Source organism: Marmota flaviventris, chromosome 11 (genome assembly GCF_047511675.1).
Source record: "Marmota flaviventris isolate mMarFla1 chromosome 11, mMarFla1.hap1, whole genome shotgun sequence".
NCBI classification, from domain to species: Eukaryota; Metazoa; Chordata; class Mammalia; order Rodentia; family Sciuridae; genus Marmota; species Marmota flaviventris.
Window position 1 is genome coordinate 103,904,759 of NC_092508.1, and position 24,497 is coordinate 103,929,255.

The following is a 24,497-nucleotide window of genomic DNA, read 5'->3' on the forward strand; positions in this document are numbered from 1 at the left end:
CTTTGCTAACTCATTTATGGTATGTATATCTGTCCTACTCATTCATTACTCATAATATATACAAACCATCAAAATGTTTTACCTAAGATGTAAGTTACCAAGGCCTTGATAGCTTAGCTAGTGTTCTCTGGTTGGCCCAGTCTAAGGACAACGATGGCTCAGATATCTAGTCATGTTTTTCTAGAGTACCTACAATCGCATTGCTGACCATTCATCTCTTCTATCTGTCACTTTAAGCTGTTCACATTCACTATATCTTGTACTCCTTTCTCTTTCTCAACAATTAATGAATCTTCTTACCTATCTGTGTCTTGTACATATTCTACTTTTTTTAATATTAATTTTTTATTTGTTTTAATTAGTTATACATGACAGTACAATGGTACATCTTCTACTTTTTATAAACTCATTTTCGCACATACATAGAAACTCTGTATTATATAAGCCAATAAATTAAGGTATTGAACATTAATGTGAGGATATCATTAGTATATTAAATTGATGGACTAAATACTAAATTAAGGAGTTGAATTTATATATCAATCAGGTGCAATGTGATGTAGAAATGAACTTTAGAAATGATGCGTGCGTTGTGTGGCAGTGGTGGCCTGAGAGAATCCAAGTCGTTTAAGGTGGAGATGTATTCCCAACCCCAGGTTGCAATAAGCACCCTAACTGTGCCCAATGGACCTGTAGCTGCTCCTGAGTCAGAAGGCCTGGACCATGTTCAGAGCGCAAAGACGACAAAAGCTCAAGGAACATTTGTTAACAAAACAAAAACAAAAAACATTTTGCATACAAACAGAAAATCAGATATCCAGTAGAGAACAGAGAATAATGACATCTGAGGACCAGGTCCAAGAAGGGACAAAAATTCTGAAACTTAAACAAAAATGGGTAAAAAAGAAAATATCAAAAGAAGCATGCCTCTAATCCCTGTGATACGACAGGTTGAGGCAGAAGGATCCCAAGTTCAGGGTCAGCCTAAGTAATTTTATGTTTCAATAAATTAAAAGGACTGGAGATGAGGCTGGGGTTGTGGCTCAGCAGTAGAGCGCAAGCCTAGCACACACGAGTTGCTGGATTAGATCCTCAGCACCACATAAAAATAAATATACTGTGCCCATTTACAACTAAAAAAAAATTACAATAAATAAATAAATAAATAAAATAAAGGTATTGTGTCCATCTACAACTAAATATACATATATGTATTTAAAAAAAAGGGCTGGTGATATAGTTCAGTGGTAGAGCACCCTTTGGTTCAATCCTTAGCCCACTAGTGTAAAGGCAGGGTGGGGAGCGAGAAAAAGGAAAAAAATATCAAAAGAGTAACAGTAATATAACAATGAGCTGGATACAGTAGTACAGGTCTGTAATCTTGGCTACTTGGGAGGCTAAGACAAGAGGATCACAAGCTTGATCCCAGACTGGGTAACTTCGAAAAACCCTGTCTTAAAATAAAACCTTTTAATGAGTTAACCAAGTCTACTACTGCAACTGAAACATAATTTTGAGGATGACAAACTCTGCAGTCATTACAAATTAAGGTGATCCCCAAAGTCAAAATAAGACATTAAAAGCCAGGTATTTCACCCTAAAAGCAATAATAAAAAGTAACAAATGACTGCAGAGAAACCAAAGCAAGATGTTATACACCCAAGAAACTTGTACTAGGATCTTATCTTGGCCAAACTATTCAGTCTAATATTAATTCATTTAGAAAACCTCTACAAGTCAAAGAGTTGTGCAACTACACAGATTTTCAACTACTCTCTCTAAAGCCACAAAGCCTCAGCCCGTAAACACCAGTAATGGGAAGTGAAAGAGGAGCCTCCAGTATGAATGCTACCATTAAATTTGTAAGCACTACATCCCAGAACACACAACATATGTGACATCCTATTAGAAGTCACCATAATAATACCCAGGATACCATGAAGTAAGGAACCAGCAGAATCCCTGCTAGTGTTAAAATTCAAAAAGGGCCTCATGAAAAAGAATTATTACAGTCAAAAATGATTTTCTCTAGTGTCAAACCAGTTCTCAGAACATAAAAAGATACAAGGCATCACCATAGCATCTGAAATTGTAGCCGGGCCTGCTTCATCGTCTAATATCGAACTGATAGAAAAGCTAAAAAAAAAAAAAAAAAAAAAAAAAAAATACACCAGTAAAGACATACTAGAACAAAAGCAATTGTTGAGAGAATCAGCTCAGTCCAGAGAAACTGCAGAAAAGAGAAAAGCTCATCTGAGTGATTGGAAAGCTGGTAAAGCAAAAGCGATGAAGAGCCATCCTAACTCAGTAGTTACCCAGCCTGAGCCTAAGTTCAAAATGAAAAATCATTTGGGTCCTGTCAGACTACCATGGCAAAAGAAGAGGAACAAAGGTTGCTTATGGAAAAAATTCTAAATAAAACATTTTTTGAATGCCTGAACATAATTAAAAAGGGATGCCTCAAAGAAGAAATGTTACAAACATTGAATAATCTGGTCAAAATATATCAGTTGCATTATGAGAAAATGAGGTGTTAAAGATAAAATTTATGTTTTTACATTGACTATCTATCTATCTATCTATTTATTATCTATTTGCACCAGGGATTGACTCTAGGGGTGCTTTACCACTGAGCTATACCTTTAGCCTTTGGGTCTCACCAAGTTGCTGAGGGGCCTCGAACTTGAAATCTTGCTGCCTCAGCATCCCAAGCTGCTAGGATTACAGGTAAGTGCCACCACACCAGCAAAAAATTTTAAAATAATTCAATGTCACCTGGGCGTGGCGGTGCTCACTGTAATGCCAGCAACAAGGGAGACTAAGGCAGGAAGACTGTAAGTTCGATACCAGCTTTGGCAATCTGATGAGATACTGTCTCAAAGTAAAATGGGCTGGGGGTATATGTCAGTGGTAGAACACCCCAGGACTCAATCTCCATAACTAACAAACAACCACCAAATTTATAATATACCTTCCTGCTTTTAAAACAGAATGACCACACTGCCCCTTTCTTTGATTAGTATGAAAGTAAAAATGAGGCTGGAAGTATAGCTAATTGGTAGACTGTATTGCCGAATATTCCTGAGGCCCTAGGTTGAATCCCTTATGGAACAAAGAAAGATCAACCCACTTCAAATGTTATGGGTTATGAAGTTTTCCACCAAACTTAATTTAACTAGACTGTTGTGCTCTGTTTCATCCCTTAAAATGCCTATGGTTCTTCATTATCTCTTTGTGTTTGTTTTTGGTACTGGAGATTTAATACAGAGGCACTTTACCATTGAGCCTCATTCCTAGCCCTTTTTATTTTGAAATACGGTCTCACTAAGTTGCATAGGGTCTTGCCAAGTTGCTGAGGCTGGTCTCTAACTTGTGACCCTCCTGCCTCAGCCTCCAATGTTGCTGGGATTACAGGCATGCACCACCATGCCTGGTTCACTATCATTTTTCATCTATGATACTAAGTCTGTATCTGTGCTCTCTTGGCTCATCTTTTGATTGTAAATGAGGTTACCAAGAATAGTTTAACTAAATATGCCATTTTAAGTGAAGGTACTTCGTGTAAGAAAAAAAAAAAAGGTGCTCAATACAGTGAATATTCACAATTTTAAATCTAATGTGAGTTCCCTTGGTAACCTGTGTCAATGTTAAAACTTTAACTTTCATAGATTCATATGATAGTTTGTCATCTATTAGAATGGAGTGTGGGAAGGGAAATATAATAATATTTAATAAATGTCATTTTAAGTCTGGTCTGGTGGTATATACACACCACCTAGCAACTTGGGAGGCTAAGGTAGAAAGATCACAAGTTCAACGCCAGCCCCAGCAATTTAGCAAGGCCTAAGCAACATAGAGATGTGACTCAGTGATTAAATATCCCTGGGTTCAATCCTCAGTGCCAAATAAATTAATAAATGTTATTTTAATTTAGGAAGCATTTCTAAAATAGCCAATACTTGCACTGCTTTCTTCTTCATTATATAATGTTCACATTTAAATCATGTCCTCTGAAACATAATTGTTACAATAAATACTTTTGTTCTCCCCACATAAATACCAATGAAATTGTTTTATAAGGTCAAGAAGTAATATTTAAATGGCATGTATCATGTCAACTCACAGTCTCAAATAAGTGGATTATAAAAAGATCAGTTTAATATATAATGTGAATGTGGTTGAAGATCATATACTTAGTCCTTTATGTTCATTCCATTTATACATTATCTTTTATTTATTGTCTTTTCATGTTGTAGAAAGTAAAAGTTTATGGTGCTTTTTTTTTTTTTTGCAATGCTGGGGATTGAACCCAGGGCCTATTGCATGTTAGGCAATTGATCTACCACGGAGTTATATCCCGAGCCCTTTCTTTTTTGAATTTTATTTTAGGACACAATTTTATTAAATTGCCCAGGCTCTCCTTAAACTTGTGATCCTTTTGCCTCATCTTCCTGATAACCGGGATTACAGGTATGTGCTACCTTACCAGCTAGAATTTCCATTGTTTTAAAATTATGCAGCCAATAAGTATACAATAATAATACCTGTATAAAAATTTGATATATGCATGGTTTCTAAGGCTTATTCAGTGTTAACCATCTTAATAAGCATTTTTTAACTTTTTAAAAATGTTTTTTCTTAGTTATCAATTATTGTTTATTTATTTATATGCAGCGCTGAGAATACCTCATACATGCTAGGCAAGTGCTCTACCACTGAGCCGCAAACACAGCCCCTTAAAAAATATTAAGGAAGAAAACATCATGTGCATTGGTACCTGCCTGTAATCCCAGCTACCCAGGAAGCTGAGGCAAGTTTGAGGATTGCAAGTTCAAGGATAGCCTTGGCAACTTAGTGAGACACTGTCTTTAAAAAAAAAAAAAAAAAAAAAAAAAAAGCTGTACCTTTCACTACCCTACTTCCTGACCACAATGCTACAAAAGCTGCACAAATATCTGAGCATATGCACTTAAAATTAAAGATAGTAGCAACCAGAGGTAAAGGGAGAAAGAGGCAACAAAAAATTCTCAGGGACAAATAGGCTCATTTACAAATACTAAATATTCAAAAATAAGATAAATAACATCCTGTATCAAAAATTATTTTTAATGAAATAATTTTTAGCATCTGAAAATATAGAATTAGGAAGCAAAATAAAAAAAGGTCTCACGGTGATGATTCCAGAATGATGCTATTAGCTTGTGTAGATGATGGAGATCTCTGACTCACAAAATCTTCACTTTGTGAAGTGTGAACCACATGGTCTACCAAATGACCAACTGAAGATGGTCGTAATCGGGTTCCCTCTTGTGTGAATGCAGAATTTCGACTAAATGAAGAAGAGAAAAAAAAGCTTTAATTCAAATATTCCAAGTTTCTTAATTATATGGTTGCATGAGACAGTGGGGATTGTGTTTTTAAGACTATGTTGACTAAGCAAAGTGTCTGACACAAACAAATCTGTCACAAGAATTTTACCCATTCAATCATTTATTATCTCTATCCAAATGTTTCTAGGTTTTAGTCACTACAATTTTATATCTTATCCAAAATTTATAAAATTGATTAGAATAAATGATTTAGAAATATCTTCTAGTCTAAATTCTTTTTTAATTCTTCTGTTTTTTATTTATGGGATTTCACATCCTAAGAACAGGCACCAAATACCATATTTCTATCCTTACAAGTGACTGTCATATAAATAATTGTTGTCATTACAATTGTTAGTTAAAACAGCTGATATTAGAGAATTTATTATGTACTACGCATTGTTGTAAGCATTTTGCATATACCACCTCTTTTTATAATATGTATTTTTTTAGTTATAGGTGGTCACAATACCTTTATTTTACTTTTATGTGGTACTGAGGATTGAACCCACTGCCTTACACGTGTCAGGCAAGCGCTCTACTACCGAGCCCCAGTCCCAGCCCCATATACTACCTCTTTAGTCCTCAAAACAGTACTATAAGAAAGACACTGTTGGGGCTGGTGTTGTGGCTCAGAGGTAGAGTGCTTGCCTAGCATGTGCAAGGAAGGCCCTGGGTTCGATCCTCAGCACCACATAAAAATAAATAAATAAATAAATAAAACAAAGATATTGTGTCCAACCACAACTAAAAAATAAATATTAAAAAGACACTCTTATAATTTTGTAGATGAGGAAAATTAATTAATTTGCTCAAAGTTTAAAAAGCCTTACTATCTACCATAATTAGATGCAACACACTTATTACTATTAAAGTCCACATTCTTAACCACTACCCTGTACTAGCTATTTAGAATTTAAAAATACCTAAAATTGTTTCATTAATCCGAAAACTTAATAAGATGCTGTTAAGTAATTAATCATCTGTTTTAATTTTTCTTTTGTCATCTATAACTCATTATAATTATTTAGTGGTGCTGGTAACAAATGGAGAAATGTCTGGTTGCAAAAGGGAGCGAAAAAGAAGGTTCCAAAATTTCTTCAAACAAGCTGATGAGCATACACCTTATTTTATAAGGCAAACTAACTCAGTAATCTGCAATGGGCAAGATAGAAACTATGGAGTTCAAACAAACAAAAAAGAAACTACATAGTCCAATTTATCTAGCAGGAAGGAAGACACCTAGGTATAAAGTTTTGTGAACCAATTTTTTTTTATACATATACTTTTTATTGTTCAATTGGTAGAAGTTTATTTTTCAGCTGACACTACCCATCAGTGATTTAGCTTTTAGAATTTAGTGAAAACTTATTGAACATTAATGTGTATAAAATATTTCTAAAGAAGACTTCTTCAAACATTAATATTCTAGCCAGGCATGGTGACTACTGCCTGTAACCCTAAATACTCTGGAGGCTGAGGCAGGAGGATCACAAGTTCAAAGCCAGCCTCAGCAACTTAGTGAGGTCCTAATCAACTCAGCAAGACTCTGTCTCTAAATAAACTATAAAAAAGGGCTGGGGATGTGGCTCAGTGGTTAAGCGCCCCTGGGTTCAATCCCTGGTACCAAAAAAAATAATATATACCAAATATTCTATACCAAAATTCAAGTATTCTACAAATGAACTTTATAGGATAACAAAGTTTGGTGTATATACATTTGGTTCATGTGCTGATACACATTTGTTTACCATTATCTTAATTAGGTGAACATAATGTTACTATTATAAAATTAAAATAATCAATACCTTTGGTCACAAGCTCCTTGTTTTATTATTAACACCAAAAGCATTTTATGATAAATGCTATAAAAAGTGCTAAATCACAAAGTTCTTTTTAGCATAGATAAAGCTAAGCTTATGAGGACTACTGTTGTAAATTCTTTTCTAGGCCACAGAAAATGAATGGGATGTTTTTGCTTTGCTATGGATTGAACCCAGGGTCTTGCACATGCTAAGCCAAACATTATCACAAAGTTACACCCCTATAGTAGGGTGGGGTTTTGTATAAGAGAATAGCATCATTTTGTAAAGCATTTACAAACAATCTTTACACTGAGAAATTCTGTTGGGAATTCACATGGAAAAGGATGTGTAAAAAACAATCTGAAGAGATTTTAAGTCCACTAATAGATCTTAATTTATTCATTAGTGACGTTTACTATGAAGGACAACTACTGAGGAAACTGAGGGTCAATGCGCTACTTCCTCATTCTCCAAAGCTATTATTCCATGCCACTTTTGCCATAAGCAAGGAGGATATAATGCTATGGAGCAACAAAAAACATACTTGATCAAAAAGAGTTAAATTTTTATGTAGACACTCATGGAAATATACAGCTAATAATCTGGCAACTAGCTAAATACAAACTTGGTGTTGGATAGTACTTACTGATTAGGAGTCCCAGGTGGAGATCGAGATGGAAGGCTTTGTGTTTCTAACCTGTCATCAGATATTGAATTTCTGCTTACTACTTCCCAATCCATTAATTTCCGTGCCAAAGGTTTACTTGGGGATCTGCAGAAATAATTTAAATAATACATTAAGAGTTTTATTTTTATAGTCCAAACTATAAACCAAATTCTTAAGTGTTTTAATAGATTACACTCTAGATGAGTCAGCATAAATTACAAATAAATGTAATTTCTTTCTTTCTTATAATAGCAAAGTGGATTTTTCTTTTTTACAAAAGCATTTTAGAAGGTTAACTATTCTGTCTTGTGGTGAGGAGTGATTACTTGTCAGCTATCATAGTGATATAAATATGAGAACTAAAAGTAATCTTCAAATAAAAAGATCTTGATATTGATCTGTGCAGAGATCATAAACCCTTAGAATTTTAGGAGTGTTAACAACTAAAAAACCCCCAAACTTTTTAATATGCAAATTCCAAAACTGGTCAAAATTCATTGAAAATGTATGGCATCTATTTAAACTAGCTTTTAGAAATTCAGGGTTATATGGAGGCTAATACAATTAATTAAGCTCCTTATATAAAAATATATAATAAATTATCTTCCAGGTTTTTAAAATTTCTGTAATAAATTCACACCACATAAAATGTTTGTTATTTTCTGTTACATCATAATTTTTTAAAAACATTCTATTATCCTACTACATCATGCCAGGCACTGTGGCACATAGCTATAATCTCAGTGACATGGGAGGCTGAGGCAGGATGATTGCAAGTTCAAAACTAATCTAAGCAATTTAGCAAGGCACTAAGCAACTCGGCAAGACCTGTCTTAAAAAAAAAAAAAAAAAAAATCCCCATTACAAAAGTAAAAAAGGAGATCATAAAAATGTAGGTAGAATTTTTGTGTGAAATAAAAAAAACCCAAAGCTATTTTTAGTTATAATTCATAGGATTTCTTTTTCTAACTTATTAGGACTTTTCCCCTTAAAGTTTGCCACCACCCCCCCCAACCTGTCATGTACTGTATGCACACTTTTGTATAAATAAAAAAGATTATTAAGCAAGGCATAAGGCAAATTAATATTAAGTCACACAATTACAACTGAAACAGTGTCACGTATATAGTAGAAAGCATTAAAATAATTATAAGGAGAACTGAATACTAGTTCTGGCCTTCCCCTAACAAATCAGTTAAGTTTCTATATCTATTGGTATAATATGATCCTTATGCCCTTCACATTACCTCTGAATTTAATGATTTGTGATAATTAAATTTTCAGAGCAATGTTTTAGTTTTACTAACATGAGTTAACTTAATTTACTTATGAATCCAAACCACAAAAATGTCCTAGCATTTTAGGAATTCATAGTCAAAAACTTTTTAGTTTGGTATAATAATATCTCCTTAATTTAAAAAATAATGGGCATTTAAAAAAAAAGAGATATAATGTTGGTTAAACAAAAAGACATAGCTTCATTTTCCATAAGTAAATTCAAAATAATTTAAGTATGAATATTTCCCACTATCATGAGTTTAAGTTACAGGATACCATTTAGTTCAACTCCTTCACACTGCAATGCAAATGTTCATATCAATCAAAACAAAATTAATGTGTATTATTTCATTCATTTTTTTAAAATAAACTTACCATAACTTACCATTTATGGCTCTTCTATTAGTGCTAATCCTTAAGGTTTATAAACTATTCTTCCCTCATATCTTAAGACTACTAAATGAAAGCTGTAAGAGAGTTCACTATCTATAGTTAGGACATCAACTACTTTCATTTTCTAAGAGAAGGAAAAAAATCCTTTGAAGGAAGAAAATATCCAGTATACTCACCTACTATAAACCGTCAAAACTCTTTACTCTTCTTCATAAGACTAGGCATGTTTGGAATGCTTCGAATTCAAAGCTAAATTTCAGGTATTTTATTTTATTAACAGTTTTAACCTCAGAGACCCACCCACTCAAACTTGCTGTCTATGTTTCCTGTTGAGTGTGGAAATTTCAGAGAAAAAAATACCACACTACAGTGTGTTTGCAATGTGGTAAATTTATTTTCTGACCATGGCACCTATTTTTCTGTTGTATGAGAATGCTGTTTTGCTTTCTTCTTAGATATTATTATATGATAACTGAGGAAGTATGAAAGCAATTTGAAGAGTTGAAATAAGAAAAAAATGCTATAAAATTTATAATAAAAAATTTAAGAAGAAATTTTTTCTATCTATTTATACTGTCAACTAAAATTTCAAAACAGGTGAGAAATTCTGGAATTCTTTAATATTTTGCCAAAATAATTTAAAAGTTGCTGAAATTACTACAGAAATTTGATGTATATGTATCAGGTCATCACAACAATATTATATTAGGAAAACAATCCCAGAAAGTCTAGTCTTTTAAACATGAAAGGATAAATAAAATAGCCCAGTACCACTAAAACCTCTTCCCAGTTGATGACTTCTTACTTCAAGGAGAATTCATAAAATTCCAGCAAAAAAGAAGGAATAGAATAGACATTTGAGGATTATCATGTTGGAATTCCAGCTATACTGTTCACTGAATGCAAACTTGTTTTATAAAATAACCTATTAACTTCACATTTTAATAATGACTACACAAAATGAACAAGTAAGATGTAGGTATAGTTTCTAAAAGCTGACATGACCAAAAATATTAAAATGATATTAATAAAGAAACTTTTTGTGGTGCTGGGGAGACAGCTCAGAGAGAGTGTGCTTGCTTAGCATGTGCAAGGCCATGGGTTTGATCCCCAGCACTACCAAAAAACAAATAAACAAATAAACAATAAGTAAATAAATAAATAAAACAGAAACCATTTGCATTTGCTATTAACCTTATGGTAAAAATACACTTATAATACTGTATTCATGGACATAATATTATAGCTATCTTTAAATTTTATCTTTATTTTTTTTTTAGTAAATATTAAGTAAGAAAAAAGCTTACTGTTAGGAAAGGAAAGAAAAAGGCTTAAGGATATTGTTCTGGTGCAGTTGTAACAGGAAAAATATTTTCATTTTAATAAGTACTTAAATGAGTATTACAAAATAAATTATAATACTCAGAGCTAGAAAAAATTAATTCTAAGTTAGAATAATAAAGTTGATAAGGAAATTATTTCTTCCCTAAGAGCAATTGCAAAGAAAACAATTTTATATTAACACTTACTGTGCATTTTAACTTTGTACAGGTCTTTATTACTAACTGGAAATAATGGTGTCTAGCACTGTAAAAAGGAGGATTTTGAGTAATTTCAGGAATCATGTAAATTAGGATAACCATCTCTGTGTTTTGACTTTTTCCTCCCTTCCAAAATAACCAAGCCACTAAAATTTATATTAAATAAAAAGATAACTTTCCCTCATAAATCTAAAACTAAGATATAAGAATAAACGGAATTCAAAACTTTTCTGAACAAATGCTAAAATGAATTATACTATTAAAATTCAAGAAAACTTATCACAGCAAAATGCTATATCCCTAACCTGCTGAATCCTTCCCACCAAGCCATTTTCATAGACTGTTTCCCTGTTAGATAGATTATTCATAGACAAATCAGAAAGAAGGTAACCCCAGAAGAAAGGAAAAAAGGTACGTAAATTTTACTCAAACACAAAATACATCTTTCTACAATTTTTTGCTTTAAATATAAGTAGCTCATAGTTATTATTTATTTTTATAAGCTCTTAATACATATTACTATGACAGTCACAAATAGTCTTAGCAACAACTCTTACTGTGAAGGCAGGGACATGGCAAGGCCAAAGGAAAGAACCCAAAAGTTAGATTTACATTTAACTGTAAAAGTATTTAACTGTTTATAAAGACTTACTGCCATTATAAATGATTAGATTTTTTCAGTATCAAAGAAAATGTGCGTGATATGTTAAGTGATCAAAGCAAGCAACAGAAAGCATGAAACAATTTTGAAACAAATATATACATACATATATCTATAAATGCACAGAAAAATCTTGAGTAAACCCTGGAAACAATTTAAAATGGTTGTTTTGGGATGACAATTTTTCTTTAGGATATTTGACAATGTTGGAATTTTAAATTTAAATATGTATCCTATCTCTCATTTTCATTAATTAGAAAAAAGGATTAATTTTCATTTGGGGAAGGAAGGAAAACAAATCAATTGTGTGAATAAAGAAAAGGACTTGTGACTATTCTGAAATCATTTAGAAAAAATTTTTAATAACTTTAATTCTTCAAAAAAAATTCAGACACTGAAACAGAATTGGCTTACCTTGCAAATACCCTGTCTTTATTTGCCTTTTCTTTGCCATACTGAACTGACTGGACTTCAGTTCTCCCACTGAAATACATAAATATGTACAATATCTTAAAGAGAACTACAAGATAAAATGACAACACACAATATGATTATATTACAATTTTGTATGAGACAAGACATTTCCAACAACAACAATAATGACAACAAAAGCAGAATAAGACTATTAGACTGAACTACATTCCAGTTCTACATGGATGGATGAAGTTTTCCCATTAATGAACAGACATGTGTTCCACAGACATTTTATTTTCAAATACTTAGAGTATGAGCAAAATAGTTTTGTGTGAGAGGAATTCCTTCCTGGTTCTGCCCTGCAAAAACATTCTCTCTAGAGTAAGAAACAGGCTGTTGTGCCCTAGTTTAAACAAACTCTACCAGCCCTGTCCTGTCCCCACAGGTTTGGGGTTTAGCTAGTGTCTCCACTATTCCTTAAGCAAGGAGCTAAAACATGGGGGATGATCTTGGGAGAACTGCTCTTTCTTTGGGCAAGCTTTTCTTCCTTTCAACTGCTAATAATCATACAGATAATGAGGACTGTTACATATATCCTCAACTCCCTACATGTCCAGATGTGGGGCAATTTCAGATTTCCAAATATAGAAAGGAAAACTAAGGACAGAAATAACATTAGGAGTTGGGCACTAAGATATTTATCTTGAAACCAATTAGTTGATCAGTAACACTTTATGCAAGGAATCTGATTATCCTCCTTTGTACACCAGTGTGTTCACACCAACTTTGTTAATAAAGGGTTGATTCTTAGAGAATTTTAAGATTTGTGACATCTCATTACTTAAGTGTGAATATATTTCTAGTACATCAAATATAACCATTTACAAATGCAGATATCAATGCATGTAAGACTAGCCAAATAAAGGTCTCCAAAGCTACTCACGCAATTTTAAGACCATTTTCCATGGATAAGTATCAATAAGTGTGATCTGAAGAGCATGCTTGTGAGGTTTTAATGGAAAAATGAGAAACAGTAACATGATATTTTAATGCTAATAAGTTGAACTTTCCTAAGAAAGTATATTTCCTCTAAGGAAGACATAATAAATTAAGGTTCCCCACTATTTGTATTTCCACATTAGAATAAGATTTAATCCCTTGGGTATTCTGGAACAGAGATAACAGGGTGTGCATGGGGAGGCTGGTGGGGAAAATAATACTTCTGTCTAATGTTACCAGTCAAAATAATATTTCAACATTTTAGGTATGACAACAGTACCTGTATTGTCAACCACCACGTAACTATGAGGGAAAAAGTGTTTATTTAGTGTATAGTTATTAGGTATAAGACTGTTAAACATTTGTCATGCTGCCTTTCTTACTTCATTTATAAGACTACTAGTCACTCTAGTGATTAAAAAGTGCTTTAGATAATTTTTAAAGTTCTTAGGAACTATAAACATAAAGCTTAATCTTTAAAACTATAAATATATATGGCAAGTATATATGGTTTGTATATACACACTAACTTAATGTGGACTGAGCTGTCATAGTGATGGGGGCAGACAGATGTGAGTAGTGGGAACACAAGGTTAAAAGAATAATTCTATAGTATTGGCCCACTGTGCTGACCCCCACGTGCTTTCTTTTCCAAGAAGTAATTTACCTGTAGCCCTGCCTGGCTTAAGTAGACAGGATATGTTGCATGCCTCTGTAAACTACTTATTATCTATACAAGAAATGTAGGCCCAAAATAACATAGATAAGAAAATCCCAAGTTACCCTGAAGAGGAATACTTCTGTGACTCTTTTCACAGACCAGATCCCAAAACTCAGGGAGATAAGGATAATTCCTTTTAACCATAAAATCTGTAAGAATGCATGGTTAAGAATCCAATTTGAACAGGTCAGTATATGCTAAGGTGACTTAAGAGTTGTCATGGCAGTGGAGATTTCAAAGTCTGATGTCATCCTTCTGCCAGTCAAAAGTTAAGAGGTGGGCCTGAGTGGGACTCTCTGGAAATTTCTCTGGGATCTCCAATAAAAATAAAGTGCAGGAGAGGCTAATTATCTCTCTTTTCTCTGACAGGACCCATTTTCTGGCTTGAGAGTGTCCTCTTTCCCTTTTCCTATCCCTTCAATAAACTCATGCCTATTGCTCTGAGTGACATGTCTGAAATCTTTCTGACTTGACTGCAAAAATCAGCTTTTGAAGGTTGGACAATAAGTATCAATTCTGTCCTTTTGTGCTCTGCTACAATTAGCAAGGGGTTTTGAGTGAATACACTCCATTTTGTAGATTCCTTTGCCACTTGTCTTTCTGTTACATTCCGTTTTCAGAAGGCACTGATGGAAGATCAGAAAGTAGAGAAAGGCAGAGCTGGAAACAGGAAGGTACTGGTAGCTGCTTTAAGTTGTGGGAACAGGGCACAGTGGGAAACAGCATCTTATAGATGGTTCCATCCTTGGCTAAAGCAACACTTCTCTGGATGATTCAGAATTGTGACAGTGGCTCTAACAGTGTAGTACCAAGTCCAGGCCTGGGAATTCCAGCCCAGAGTGACCCAAGCTTTTGATCCTTGGGCATTCTCCCTTCTTCCCGTTTGCCTCTTCACAGCCCTCTTATTCCCTATTGCCTTCCCAGTCTTTTTAACACCTGTATAACCATTTCCCTCGATTAAATTGCTTTTATTTGAAATATCAAAAAGGCTTTGTTCCTCTAACTAAATCCTGACAGATACATTAATTATCCAGTGAAGAGGATTCAAATGGCGCATTCTTATTCAAAAGGCTGGATTTACAATTGAATTTCATAATAAGGAAGGAACAATTTATTTACTTAAAATATTTTGTAGTTTTAGATGAACAGCATGCTTTTATTTATGTGGCGCTAAGTATGGAACCCAGTACCTTACACATGCTAGGCAAACGCTCTGCCGCTGAGTTATAGCCACAGAAGGAACAATTTAAACAATACCAGAGAGTTTATGTTGCATATTATCTATAACACAGTCTTTAAAGGCTTAGTATTGTTATTAGAATATAGAACACCAAAATCTGACAGTAGATTACTGATCTTTTGAACAATAAGAAAGTGCCAGGATGGCTGGGAATGTGGCTCAAGTGGTACCGTGCTCGCCTGGCATGCATGCGGCCTGGGTTCGATCCTCAGCACCACATGCAAAACAGAGATGTTGTGTCCACCGAAAACTAAAAAATAAATATTGAAATTCTCTCTCTCTCTCTCTCTCTCTTTAAAAGAAAAAAAAAATTGGCTTGTTTAAAAAAAAAAAAAAAAAGAAAAAAAAGAAAGTGCCAGGAGTTAAATATATATACATGTCTGTATATAAATATATATGCTTATTATTTATAAGTAATTAAGTAATATAAAAAAGGTCTAAAAAGAAAAAAAACTGTTGTTTTTTTTTTTCTACCAACAAATCATCATCATTAAGCACAGGTAAAAATCATTTTGAAAAAAGTCTTGAAATAGAGACAGAATCTTAACGTGAATACAAGATATATGCCACTTGTTTAATTTTTACTTTTTTTGAGACAGGGTCTTACTACATTGTCTAGGCTAGCCTCAAATTCCTGGGATCAGGGCTGGGATTGTGGCTCAGTGGTAGAGCGCTTGCCTAGTACATGTGAGGCACTGGGTTCGATCCTTAGCATCACACACAAAAAATAAACAAATATAATAAAGCTATTTAAAAATTTCTGGGATAGAGCAATACTACTACCTCACTCTCTGAATTGGCTGAGACTACAGGCACGTATGACCATGCTTAATTATAATCCAGTTTTAACTGAAAAAGATAATGCTGATTTCCTTTGAAATAAAAGAAAGGAAAAGATGCTGTTTGTTTAAAAAAAATAAGGAAAAAAGATTGGGAAAGCTTAAGAAGTTCATGTATTAATATTTAAAGCTATACACTAAGGATTCAAATACTTCTTACTTGTCTTTTTTTTTTTCTTTTCTTTTCTTTTTTGTGGTACTGGGGATTGCACCCAGGGGCCAGGGGCACTCTACTATTGAGCTACATCTTCCCTTGCTTTTTAAATTTATTTTGAGATAGTCTCTAAGTTGCTCAGGCTGGCTTTGAACTTGCAATCCTGCCTTATCCTCTTGAGTTGCGGGTATTACAGGTGTGGTTCAATTTCCTTTTTTAAAAAATTAATTAATTAATTAATTTTAAAGTTAGAGTATTTATTTTACATTTTAAAATTTTACCATTTATTTCTATTCAGTAGTTATTATTTTTACAATTGTAAAGTATTAATTCTATTTGAATGATTTAATCTTCATTCTAAGAGAAGAATTTTTCTTATTTTGACTTATCTCTTGGTTGGCTTAATTTTACTATGAGTAGATGTTTTTCAAAGGCTCAGAGATTTTATATTACATGAGGTTTAACATACTGAATAATGTCATCCTGACTTTAGACTTGAATGGCAACCTGGGTGAGCTTAATATTTTTTTAGTCTCTTATTTTCATTAGGACTTCAGAGACAAAGAGTGGTCCACAAGCTACATAAGCCCGAAGACAAGTTTCATTTGGCATATTCATTGTTCAAAAAATATTTAATCCAAATAGATAAACTTCTAGCAAGACAAGTTATCAATATCAATTAGACAAGCAACATTGCTAAATTCTGGACATATTAAAAAGATAATGGTAACATTATGAACCTTATGCTAACAAAGCCAGTAACTTACATGAAATGGGAAAATCTGTTTAAAGAAAAACTACCAAAGTTTGCTCAGGACTGTCTTATCTATTAAAATTTTTGGACATTTATTCAAAACGTTCTAAGAAATAAAACTGCCAGAAGGATTAATTGGTAAATTATTTTTCTTTTCTCACTATTTAAAACTCATTGGGGTTGTGGCTCAGTGGTAGAGTGCTCGCCTAGCATGCACAGGGCACTGGGTTCGATCCTCAGCACCACATAAAAAATAAAATAAATAAATAAAACTCCTTTATTAGCAATCACAAAAGAGATCAATAATATCCAAGGCTGGTGAAGTGTCTTTCACAATTGGAATGCAATGCCTATTATTTATTTATGCCACTTTCCCCCCATATTTTTAATTGGTGCATTATAATTAAACACAACAGTGGGATTTGTTCCTATATCTTCATACATGCACACAATATAACAATGTAATTTGGTTTAATTAGTAAATTCTATCAAACATTTACAAAGGAAATTAGAGCATTACCACACAAACTCTCCCAGGAAAATAGAGATATTCCAATTTCTTCAATAAGGCCAATATTACCCTGACACAGAAACCTGACAATGTCACTATAAGATAGAAAACTACATACCAATATCCTTCATGAGCACAGATGCAAAATTTCTAAACAAAATTTTAACAAGTTTATTTAGACAGCATATAAAAAAGAGAGCATTATCCCAGGAATAGAAAACTGGTTTGACACTTGAAACTCAAAAAGTAACTGATAATATTAACAAACTGAAAAGAAAACCATATGATAATCTCAATAATTACAGAGAAAGCATTTAACAAAAATCAACACACAATCCTAACAAAAACTTTCAGGAAAGAAGAAACAAGAAGTTCTTTAACATGCATGAATGATATGGGGCATCTAGAAAAAGCCTACAACCAAAATCATAGTTCACAGTGAATAGATGACATGCTTTCTACCAAGATGAAGTAGAAGGCAAGGAAGTCTGCTCTCATCACTTGTATTCAACACTATTCAACATGGTAATCCAGATGGAACAATAAGGAAAGAAAAAGAAAAAGCATCAGATTAGAAGGGAAGAACTAAAACCATCTTTACCTTACAGGTAGAAAATCTGTTGGAAACTGCTGGGCTCGGTGGCACACACCTGTAATCCCAGTGGCTTGGGAGGCTGAGGCAGGAGGATCATGAGTTTAAAGCTAGCCTTAGCAACTTAGCGAGGCCCTAACCAACTCAGTGAGATCCTGTCTCTAAATAAATATTAAAAAGGGCTGGGGATGTGGCTCAGTAGTTAAGTGCCTCTGGGTTCAATTCTTGGTACAAAAAAAAAAAAAAATCTGTTGGAAACTATAAGAACGCTCCTATAATAAATGAGTTTAGCAAGGCTTCAGGAAACAAGGTCAACATTAAAAAATCAACTGCATTTCTTCTAATGGCAACGATCAATTTGAAATCAAAATTTAACAAATACCATTTACGGATAAAAATATGAAATATGTAAAGCTAAATTTGACAAAGATATGCAAGACTTGTACATAAAAAACTAAAAACATTGCTGGAGAAATAAAAGAAAACCACATATTATGCTTCATGAGTTGGAAGAGCCTATATTTTTAAGATATCAATTCTCCAAAAATGGATATACAGATTCGGCATGATTCCAATTAGAATCCCTTTTTCATAGAAATTGGTAAAATAACTCTAAAATTCAAATGGAAATACAAAGTGGCTAGAATATCCAAAATAACTTTTAAAAGAGGAGCAAAGCTGGAGGACTAATAATAAAAAATAAGTTCAACAACAGGACGATACAAATGAGCTACTCATTTTTGACAAAAGTGAAAAGGAACAACTAGATATAAATGTTCAAAAAATGAACTCCAACCCATATTTCACATCAAATATAAGAATTATATCCAAATGTATCACCTAAATGTAAGAACTAAATGTAAGAGCAAAAACTATAAAACTCTTAGAAGGAAACAGAAATAAATCTTTGTGACCTTGGATTAGGCAAATATTTCTTAGATATGAGAACAAAAGAAAAGTCGATAAAAGAACAAACTAATAAGCTTAACTCCATCAAAATTTAAAATCTGCTCTCTTGATACTGGTAAACACTAAAAAGATAACAGCAAGCATTATCTTTGAGGACCTGGTAGAGCTGGAAGTCTATTTTTTTGGGTGGTGGGAGGAATTGAACCCAGGGTTTTATGTATGTTAGGACAAGTATCCTACAACTGGGTTAAACCCTCAGTCCTAAAATAGAACTTACACTGCAGGAAAGTACACTGCATACACTGCAGGAAAGTTCACAAAGGTACAATTGCTTGGACAAAATGTTCAACAGTTCTTAAAAAGTTAAACATGCATCTACCATATGAGCTGGCCATTATACATTTAGGTATTTACCTAAGAAAATATCCATACAAAGACTTCCATATGCATGTTCACAGTAGCTTTTTTTGTAATAGCCTGAATCTGGAAACAATCCACTTGATACTCATCATCAAATGGATAACCAATTATTTATCTACACAATGGACTATTACTCTGCAATAAAAAGAAATGAGCTATAAATGCAGGCCAGAATATGGATGAATCTTAAAGTAATTATCCTGAGTAAAAGTGGATTGACTAAAGACTAAAAAGAATACTTAATATGTTTCACTTTACATAAAAATCCTAGAAAATTTATAAAGACAGAGAACAGATCAGCAGTTGTCTGAGGACAAAAGGTGGAAGAAAGGTTGTCACAGAGGAATATTATAGATCTTTTGTGGGTGATGGGTATGCTTATTATTGTGATTATGGTAAAGGATTCATGGAGATTCAAACATTAATTTTAAATGTAGTTTACTATGTGTGAATACCTCAATAAATCTATTTTAAAGTATTTCATTCAATTTTTAAAAATGTACAGATTCCACTTAATAGACCATAATCTCAGTTCTGTTGAATGAATAAAGTCTGTCAATTCTAGATCAATCTTCTCCCAAGGGCAATAACAGTCAAATGGCAGTTAATGTTCTCTCCACCAATCTTAAAATATTTTTTTTTGTTTTTAAATATGAGTTTATTTTTTTAAAAAATATATATGTATATTTTGTGTAATTATATGTATATTATGTGTGTGTGTATATATATGTTGTAGATGAACACAATACCTTTATATTATTTATTTATTTTTATGTTGTGGTGAGGATCAAACTCAGTGCGAGGCAAGCGGTCTGCCACTGATATCCCAGCCTCAAAATAGTTCCTAAACTTTTTTTTTTAAATTAATGTCTATGGTAGAAATTTCTTTTGGTGTCAGTGATGATCTTCTCCACAATAGTATCTTCAATTGTCTCTTCTATTTGTATTCATCACATCTAGACCTATGGTATGGTTTGGATTACTTTCTTGAATTTTTTCTTATCTGAGACCTGTTTGAATTGTAGTTGAAGTTTGGTTACTGTGTTTTATTAATTTCTTTGTCACATAAGTAAAATGGGTGTGTATGGAGAGAGAGGAGGGTGGGAGAGAGAGAGAGAGGGAAATGGATGGACAGATACATATTTCTGCAAGGATATGGGAAAAGAAAAGAGTTCTACCAGAAAGTAAGGTCAGTATTTGGGTGATTACCCCAGTGGTCATTTTGGAATTAGACTCACTGAAGAACACCCTTAGGTTGGTTTTATACTGATCTCACATTTCAAATAACTTAGAGCCTTTGAGATTTTTTTTCTGTAGGGAAGGTTCAATATTTTCCCTTGACTTTCACTACTGACTGCACACATTCACCCTCAGACTTCTTACCTTTAATTTTGCAAATAATTTTTCTCAATATTGCTTTTAGGAAAGTGAGAAAGGAGTTAAAACATCAAGTCACTGAAGATTGTGTTTTTATTTAATTAAAATTTTCCTAATTCTGTTTAATTGTTGCTACTAAACTTTTGTGCACTTTTATTACATTTTCTTGGGATGACAGGCATCTATTTTTAGTGATATACTCTGTAGTAAATTTCATGCTGTTATTTTTTACTGAGATTACAAACTGCGCATTTATACATGTCTATAATTTACAATGTAAATTTAAAAAAAAAATTTTTTAAGTTGCAGATGGACACAATGCTATTTATGTATGTATGTATGTATGTATGTATGTATGTATGTATGTAGTGCTGAGGATCAAACCCTGTGTCTCATATGTGCTAGGCAAGCACTGTACCACTGAGCCACAACCCCAGTCCCTACAATGTAAATTTTGTTAGGACACTTCTAAATATTTTTCTCCTGAACATATAAGATAAAATCAGCCTATCACATAATGGTCAAGGGTTTTATTTATTGAAGATAGAAAAATCTTATTTTGTGAACAGACAAAAATCAGTAACATTCGTCTTACTAGAAGATCATCAATAACTTTTTCTACACAAGTCTTATCTGGTTTCATTTTAAAACCAGCTTTTAAAGGCCTTTAAAAATTCCATAAATAAAACCAATCAGAGCTTCTTCAAATTTAGTTACTCCCCCAAAGACTTTCAGGAAAAAATAAAGCAGTCAAGAATAAATAAGACAAAGGGTGCAGTTGGATAGGAGAAATAACTTCTAATGTCCTACAGCACAATAGGATAATGCTGACTAACAATAATTAATGGTACATTTCAAAATAATTGATAAATGTCTGAGGTGATGAATATGCCAATTACCTTGATCTGATCATTATACATATTTTATAGGTATCAAATATTACATTATACCCCATTATGTGTCCATTAAAAATAAAAATGATTTAAGAAATAATAAATAAGACACTTGTAGGGAAAAGAAACCCCGGAGTTCTTGTTCAACAACTAAACTTGATTTTGCCTAATGATTGTTCTGAACTCTTTAAAATAGATGGTTTAACAACTCAGAAATATGCTAAATTATAAATTTAAAAAAATATATAAACTCATGCAGAATCTATCTTAATTTTTACAAATAAAATAAATGTGCCTGAACAAAGAGAAGTTTTTACTTAAATAGTAAAGAGACAATGGAAATCTAACCCCTGTCTAGACTATAAATAAGTTAATGTGGTTAATTTACTTTAGATAATAAGGACCTGAAATAAAGTCAATAGAATGGGTCTCTGAAGCCTGATGAATCTCTGAAGAACACATAGAACTTTCTGATACATATGTAAGGGCTGCATTCCATAGGGACTCCAAAGGTAGGTATGAGGAGCAATAATTTTATGGTTCTATCAACTAGACAATTGCTTTCATGGGAGGAAAAACATCTAACAAAAAATTCTTAATACAACAGTAGTACTTACCAGTACCGGAATTTTGAACCTAATGTAAAATAATGTGCAAAAAAATTCTTTTGAGGTGGAAGTGGTCTGTCCAAACGGAAGAATGTGTGATGTTCTACACATGCTTTCCACAAATTCTTACAAGCTCGGTAATTCACCATATTAAATCCCAGTAGTGTTTCTCTAGATTCATGCTGTAATAAACCAAAAATGCAGAGAATATCAGAAAAAACATCAGAATCTAATGCTATATTTACTTTTGTTCCGTATACATCTACAGAGCTGTGAAGCAGTAACTCATTTATTTTTATTCTTCATAGTATTCTACTGGAAATGTACACACTACAGATACTTATCCACTTTACTGCTGATAGACACTTGATGATTCCAGTCTGAGGGGACAAGAGTAATGCTGCTATGTATACTTCTGTATGTCATCTGGTGTACACTTGAACACTTTTCTGTTGATGGATCATAGATACGAGTATGTTGAGCTTTACTACATAAAACCCCAAAATTGTGTATGCTCCATATATTCACCAACCACTGGTTTATCAGTCCTTTTCATTTTAATATTCTGGTGAGTATCCAAAGGCAGCACACTTTGGTTATAATTTGTACCTCCTTGATGACTAATGAGGTTCAATATCTTTTCACGTTACTGGCCATGTGGATACACTCTCTTGTGTGAAGTGTAGTTCAAGTTACTAGTTTATTTTTCTATTGGCTTGCATTTAAAACTAAGGACAGAGTGTGTGTGTGAGAGAGAGATACATATTCTGTTATTAATGATTTCTTTTGATGAAGAGTTATTAACTATAACAGCCTATCTTATCAATTTTTATGTTTAAGGTTAAGAAGATTTCCTTGTATGTACTATTCTACAAATCTTTCCCCATTCAAAGATCATAAAGACAGCCAGAAGCTGTAGTACATGTCTCCAATCCTAGCAATTCAGGAGGGTCAGGCAGGAGGATCATTAAGTTCAAGGCCAGCTACTTAGTGAGACCCTGTCTCAATATTTAAGGGGGGGAGTGCTAGGGATATAGCTCACTGGAAAAGCACCCTTGGGTTCAATCCCCAGTACTATATATTTTTTTTTTTAAAAAAAGGTCATGAAGCAATTTTCCATAACTAAATCACTGTAAAATGTCTGTGTAAATAATACAGTACCATGTATAAAGTTAATATGCTTAAAACATCATTTCTTGACCACCAGAAAATTAATCTTAGTTATGATTATTAGTTGCTTTGTATGTAGTAACACATACAGTATGTATAATATGTACCATAAACATTGGGCAAAATGACAGACAGTAAATATGACATAGTAACGTCTCTCTGTGTCAGCAAGATCCAAGATGCATATATACTCCCCTTTTTTGACACTTGTCCATGTACTCTTCATATGCTACTCATTGTATTTGGAATGTAACAAAAACTTTTCCCATACAGTTTGAAAAGAATGAACACAAAAGGTTATACTGAGAGATTAGCACATTCTCTAAAGTTTGGGTATTTAAAAACAAAGAGATGTTTTAAGGAGAAAACATTAGCAAGGGTGACCTTCTGCAGAATATACCTGTATACTGCCTTTAATCAAATACTAGTTGACTTTTGTTGCTCTTGTTACTTATAGGAAAACACATTCCTAACTGATATACTATCTGAGAAGAAATACTGAATAACATGAAAATGGTTGATAAGACTTCATATTTTAGGTTCAAAAATAAGCAAATTAATCCATGGTGATACAGATGAGAAGGTTGTTTACTTTTTAGAAAGGTTAATGACTGAAAGTGGGCCTCAGTTCCATTAGCATCATTACCAGCTTCTGGGGTACTAGTAATGTTCTGTGTTATTAATCTGGAAGATGTTGAAATGGATGTGTTTATGTTTTCAAGTTGTAAATTTAAAAATCATACTTTTAGCTGGGTACATGCCTGTAATTCCAGCAACACAAGAGGTTGAAACAGGAGGATTCCAAGTATAAAGCCAGCCTTGGCAACTTAGTGAGACCCTATCTCAAAATAAAATAAAATAAAATAAAAGGGCTGGGCGGTGAGGGGGTGCTGGGATTGTGGTTCAGTGGTAGAGCGTTTGCCTAACGTGTGAAGCACTAGATTTGATTCTCAATACACATCTATCTATCTATCTATCTATATTTTTTTTAAAGAAAGAGCTGGGTGGCTAGGGTTGTAGCTCAGTGGTTGAACACTTGTCTAGCACAAGAGAGGCACTAGGTTTCAGCCTCAGCACTGCATAAAAATAATAAATGAATAAAATAAAGGTATTTTGTCTATCTACAACTAAAAAAAAATTTTAAAGGGGGGGCTGGGGATGTGGCTCAGTGGTAGAGCACCT

At 33.2% G+C, this 24,497-nt stretch overlaps 1 protein-coding gene and 1 pseudogene across 6 annotated transcripts in view; one reads left to right on the forward strand and one right to left on the reverse strand.

Annotated features, from left to right (window-relative positions):
* Positions 1 to 24,497, reverse strand: part of Ptpn4 (protein tyrosine phosphatase non-receptor type 4) — a 176,770-nt gene that overhangs the window by 42,508 nt on the left and 109,765 nt on the right. For all 6 annotated transcript variants that reach the window (XM_071619272.1, XM_071619275.1, XM_071619276.1 and 3 more), the window contains 4 exons: positions 22,155 to 22,327; positions 12,129 to 12,197; positions 7,821 to 7,946; positions 5,171 to 5,329 (listed from right to left, as the gene is read on the reverse strand). In XM_071619272.1, the coding sequence (XP_071475373.1) occupies positions 5,171 to 5,329; positions 7,821 to 7,946; positions 12,129 to 12,197; positions 22,155 to 22,327 (527 nt within the window). The remainder of the gene's footprint in view (positions 1 to 5,170; positions 5,330 to 7,820; positions 7,947 to 12,128; positions 12,198 to 22,154; positions 22,328 to 24,497) is intronic.
* On the forward strand, positions 582 to 2,537 carry LOC114093894 (cytoskeleton-associated protein 2 pseudogene; annotated as a pseudogene).